This window comes from Pinus tabuliformis, chromosome 4_1 (assembly GCF_031772625.1).
Source record: "Pinus tabuliformis cultivar Carrire ecotype Pingquan chromosome 4_1, CPIR1, whole genome shotgun sequence".
Classification (NCBI taxonomy): Eukaryota; Viridiplantae; Streptophyta; class Pinopsida; order Pinales; family Pinaceae; genus Pinus; species Pinus tabuliformis.
In genome coordinates this window covers 576,576,950-576,582,321 of record NC_142303.1, presented here as the reverse complement: position 1 = coordinate 576,582,321, position 5,372 = coordinate 576,576,950, and the positions used below count along the sequence as shown (strand labels likewise).

General features: G+C 42.1%; 2 protein-coding genes across 2 annotated transcripts; both read left to right on the top strand.

Moving 5' to 3' along the window:
- The first annotated feature begins 1,003 nt into the window (after nucleotides 1-1,003).
- On the top strand, nucleotides 1,004-1,558 carry LOC149177226 (uncharacterized). Its single transcript, XM_089421695.1, has one exon. The coding sequence runs from the start codon at nucleotides 1,004-1,006 to the stop codon at nucleotides 1,556-1,558; it is 555 nt and encodes a 184-aa protein (XP_089277821.1).
- A 732-nt stretch (nucleotides 1,559-2,290) lies between these two features.
- LOC149177225 (uncharacterized) lies at nucleotides 2,291-2,890 on the top strand. The gene has a single exon (XM_089421694.1). The coding sequence runs from the start codon at nucleotides 2,291-2,293 to the stop codon at nucleotides 2,888-2,890; it is 600 nt and encodes a 199-aa protein (XP_089277820.1).
- Nucleotides 2,891-5,372: the final 2,482 nt, after the last annotated feature.

Below are 5,372 nucleotides of genomic sequence, written 5' to 3'. Positions count from 1 at the left end.
TATTTCTTTAACTCTGCTGGGCTATTTCTCAAAGAATGGATCGAAAGATTCAACCCTGATAAAGAAGACCTAAGCTGCGCACCGGTGTGGATCAGGCTGTATTCTTTGCCACTGGAATACTGGGAAGAGGAGTCTCTCAAAGCGATAGGCAATGTTCTGGGCGACTTCGTCAAGATATCAGAAGAAACAAAGACGCACAGATACACCTCATATGCACGGATCTGCGTCTACATGGACCTTAAACAAGCTTTGCCTGATACAATAAGTCTTTTTCATGAAGATGTGGAATGGATACAGTTAATTGATTATGAGCATGTACCCTTTAGATGCAGAAAATGTCATGACCTAGGACACCTCTACAGAGATTTCCCTTTAAATAGCAAACCCTCAGTTCAAAATACCCAGGAAAACCCAACGCCGGATGGCTTCACTAAGGTGCTCAATCGCCGAAGAGGAAATAAAAAATCAGTAATCTCTACAAAGACTCCCCCAGTAGATCAATCAAAGCCCTCTACTAGCAATAGCTTTGAAGTCCTAGCTAATGAAGAAATGCCGGATCCAGACAATAGGCCCTTCAATCAAAAAGGATCTAGCCAGGAGAAGATTGAAGGATCCAAAATGATAACAGGGGAACCGAATGTAGAACAAGGGGGTAATAAGCTTAAAACTGCATCAAACACCTGGAGCTTCCCTGAAATGGATATAGATGGTACAGATCCCAACACAGAAAACGAGAAGGAAAGCGATGGATACCATCAAGAACCTCAAATCATGGAGGAGGACACGGAATCAATAGATATTGGTGAGCTAGATATCTTGGGCCTAGAACAAGCTTGTAAAACAGGAAATTTCGACAAAATACCTGATAGACAAGTGGACAACCTGGTGGCAGTCCTTAATAAAGCTCAAAAAAAATACTCATTAGGAGTCCAGATATCAGCTTAATACAGAGAGGGAACACCCGCTATGGATATCAGGAGGAGATTATAATATGATTGCAACAATGGAGGAAAAAAAAGGAGGGCGTTGCAAAATAAACAGGGATGGCTCTATATTAAACGACTTCATTCAAAATAATTGGCTGATAGATATTCCTTCAAATAACGGCCTCTACACTTGGAACAATAAAAGGCCAGAACCCATGCAAATAGCTTCGCGTCTTGATCGATTTATGATCTCTGATAATGCAGTTCATCTAGGGGGAGAATTCACAGCATCTATCCTTCCTTTTTCAGGCTCTGATCACTGGCTGATCGCCCTCCACTGGAATCGGCCTGGTAGCAATATAAGGCGACCCTTTCGGTTTGAGGCTTTTTGGCTAACTCATCCGGACTTCTATGAATTTGTCAGAACAACTTGGGCTAAATTTAATCCAACTGATGGAACAAAAATGTCTATATTCCAAAGGAAGCTAAAGTACCTCAAAGGGGAAATTAAACGTTGGAATCAATCCATATTCGGCAACATTCTCAAAGCCAAGGAAATCCTTCATCAAGAAAAGAGACAACATTCTCTGAAGGATGCTCGGAAGAGCTGGCCCAGAAAGAGCAGACCATAAAAAATGAAATCCTCGAAAGGGACCTACAGGAAGAAACTCTCTGGAGGCAAAAATCGAGAGTTAGATGGTTGAAGGAGGGTGAAAAGAATACGAAATTCTTTCACAAAACCACAGTGCAAAGAAGAATGATCAATAAAATTTCTTATGTCAACAATGAGCATGGAACCAAAATTGAAACCCACGAAGGAATCGAACAGGAGTTCCTCAATTACTTCAAGAAGATGAATCAGGAACCTAACATAAACAGAACAGAGGCTATTGATAAAATTATCCGAAATATACCCAGATTAATTACTGAAGAGCACAATATTCTTCTTCTCAAGCCCATAAGTCTTCAGGAGGTTGAAATGGCGGTGAATCAACTAAAAGCAGGGAAGGCACCAGGACCAGATGGATTTACTTCAAACTTTTTTCAGCATTTCCATATGGCCGAAGGTTTCTACTTTTCTATGGCTTCTATCACACAATAGAATTCTCACCTGGGACAATCTCAGAAAAAGGAGCTTCTCTGGTCCATCCATTTGTCTCAACTGCAAACAGGAAGAGGAATCAGCACTACATCTCATGCAAACTTGTCCGCTTGGAAGGAAATTGTGGGAAAAGGTTACATTCTGCTGTCAGAAGGAAGGCAGCGTGATTGGGGACATCAAAGGCACCCTTCGTACCTGGAGCCAAGAGCCATATCAGAGAAAACTTTTAAACACACTATGGAAACTCATACAGGGATTACTGATGTGGAATATCTGGAAGGAGAGAAATAGAAGGATTTTTAAAAATCAATCACTGACGATTGAGCAGATATGGACCGGGTTGCACCATAACATCAAAGAAACTTTATCCATCAAAGGCTGGTCCAAAGAGGACTTCCCATCACTACCGCAGGAACAAGCTATATGGGACAACTGGCAGATAAAATTACAGAGTCCGAATTCTTCTATCGACAACAACTCAAGGTATCAAGAGTCAACAGCAAGCTGGACTCCACCGCCAGTCAATGTGTTTCAACTCAACTTTGATGGTGCGTTGAAAGGAAATCCTGGGAGAACAGGATTTGGTGGAGTCATCAGAAATCACCAGGGTACTCCCCTTATCACTTTTTTTGGTTCAATAGGTTGGAATACTAATAATGCAGCGGAATTGGAAGGATTATGGAGAGGGCTTAATCTAGCGCAAGGAATAGGGCTCCTTCCTCTTATAGTGGAAGGGGACTCCCAAATAATCATACACATGGCCTTAAAACTTCTGCAGGGATCCCCGGTTCACAAGGTCAGTAGCAGCTGGAGAATGGCAACTCGACTCGAGCTACTACAGCAATGGCTTATTCACAATTAAGCTATTTCTTTTAAACACATCAGAAGGGAAGGGAACAAACTGGCAGACTTTCTTGCTAATTTAGGAGTGGACAGTGGAAGGGAATTCTATGAAGGCTCTATATCTTGCATAGCTTCTGAGAACCAACTTTCCACCTTCCATACTATAGTAACAAGTGATATGCAGTCGAAGGAAGACTCAAACCCAGATGCGGGTGTCCTTAAGAGGTGTTAATGCTGGAGCACGCGGAGTCGGCAACTGGCGAGTAATTAAGAAGGGTAAGGCGGTTCGTGGCAGGTAATTAATCCGCATTAATGAAGGCCCGAGCTCGAGGTACGTAGATGGAAGTTATCAGGATGGTGCGCATTCTCCAAGGTTCATTTGTTCTGGTCTTTTCAGGCATCAATGTAGTGTTTCCGGTTTTTTCTAGCAGAGGTCTCCTCTGGTGGTCATGGTCTCAGAGTCTTAGTGCAACACAGCGAAATTGGAAGCCTCCTTGGTCTCATAACTGCTCCCATTTGGTCGGCTTCAGGTATATAATTCTGCCTCTTTCAGACAGCGTCGGGTGCATTAAGTTTGTTTTCTCCATTTGCGTCTGGTGTCTTAAGTCAGTCCTCTGGTTCATTTCGGGAAGGGATTTGGTTTTTGTCCTTGTTAAAGGTGTCTGGGTTGGGTACTGGGCTTTCTCAGTCGCCGTTGGGTATTTTCTTGACGCCGAGTCTAGCTTATGTGTGTTGGGCTTCTGGGTCTTTCATTCAAAGGTCTAGTTTTTAATCTGGTTACAATTGCCCAGCGCGTTGCTTCTCCCTCACACCCATTCCTTTAGCATCCTCATTCCGTTGTTGTATTCTGTTATGGCCCGTCGTTGGGGTATTCCAAGGCGAGGGAGCAACTCGGGATCCCGTGGAGGATCTGGAGGGCGTGGTAGCTTTGCGCCTCGTCGTATATCCCCATTAGCTACTGCTTCACCTTCCTCTCCGCCCTCAGACAATTCTGGACCCTCCCTAAATAGTTCCCTTCATACCTCAAGGTTTAAGTTCAAAAGCAGACTTACAGACCGCTCATCTCAGCTATAATTACTGTCATCTTTCTCAGAAGAAGATGAGCTCACAAGCTCAAACGAAAATTCCAAGGAACAGTCGCCTTCTCAGAATTCTAGTGATTCTCAGAGCAGCTTGGGTGCTGTCCTCAATGTATCTCTGCTGCGGTGTACGAAGAAGGTCAACAGGAGGCTTCTCGCCCTCCGCCAGACTCTCCTCAAGAACAGACCATAGTTTGTGAGCCAGCGCGCCTCTTTGGCAGTGTTCTGCACCTTATGCCTGCTACAGAAGGCAACTTGATGGAAGCTGAAGATGAGTTGATGGTAACCTGGCAAGCTCCCCTAATCAGGTTAATGAAAATGCTACGGATGCGCCATGGCAAGTTTATTACCTTTGGTTTCAGCTACAGGACAGTAATTCCGTTTTGGTTTTCTGGATCTCGTGTGTCATTTTTTAGTGTGCATGGCTTCTGATACCAACAATATGAATTTGTTCATTCTCCAGGGTACAATTTTGGATTTCCTTTTTTGTAATTATGGTAAAGAACAGTTTTTTGTAATAGGGCAGCTCACTCTGGAGCGTTTAGCTCTGTTTAGTCTTGGTCCATATAGTTCTGTTCAGTGTTGAGGCTATGATTATCAGTTTTGTAAACAGAAGGAAAAAAGCTACCTGCAATGGTTCTTTGACAGAGGGCAGGCTACGCCCCCCCTCAGAGGTTCAAACCTCTTTGTAAATATTTTTTTTCTCTTTTTAATCCTAAAAGATAGTCTTTACTCAGAAAAAAAAAGATTAGACCATTAAGAATAAGATTCTTAATAAAATGTCCATTCATATGCTAGAAGACCATGTAGACCCAATTCAGAAGCACATTTCCACCTGCTAATAAAAGACTGCAATGAGAAGACAAGAAAGGATGACACAATAAAAACAGCCCAGAATTTGAGATGAAATATGAGCTTTGGAAATAATTAGTAGAAGGGAGATCCCCTAATAGAAGGAGCTCCAGATGTTATTAACAAATGGGTGTTATGTTTTGCAGGTCAGGCATTGTGCTATTGAACAAAATCTATGGCCATTTTGACGACTTATGATGGGACTTACAGTTCAGTCTTTCCATTACTTGTAACATGGATATTTTCAATTTTGAGGTTTATATGTTGCTTCATTGTGAAGGAAAATGTGTTTTTTAATGCTCCAGATTATTAACAAATGGGGTTTATGTTTTTGCAGGTCAGGCATTGTCCTATTGAACAGAATCTATGCCCATTTTGACGACTTATGATGGGACTTACAGTTCAGTCTTTCCACTACTTGTAAGAATGGATATTTTCAATTCTGAGGGTTTCTATGTTGCTTCATTGTGAAGGAAAATTTGTTTTTTAAATGCTCGAGATGTATTAACAAACGGGTTTTTATGTTTTGCAGGTTAGTCATTGTGCTATTGAACAAAATATATGACCATT

What these genes read in the sequence shown, in the direction of transcription:
- LOC149177226 (XM_089421695.1), top strand. Translation starts at nt 1,004, where the DNA reads ATGGAGGAAAAAAAAGGAGGGCGTTGCAAAATAAACAGGGATGGCTCT.
- LOC149177225 (XM_089421694.1), top strand. Translation starts at nt 2,291, where the DNA reads ATGTGGAATATCTGGAAGGAGAGAAATAGAAGGATTTTTAAAAATCAA.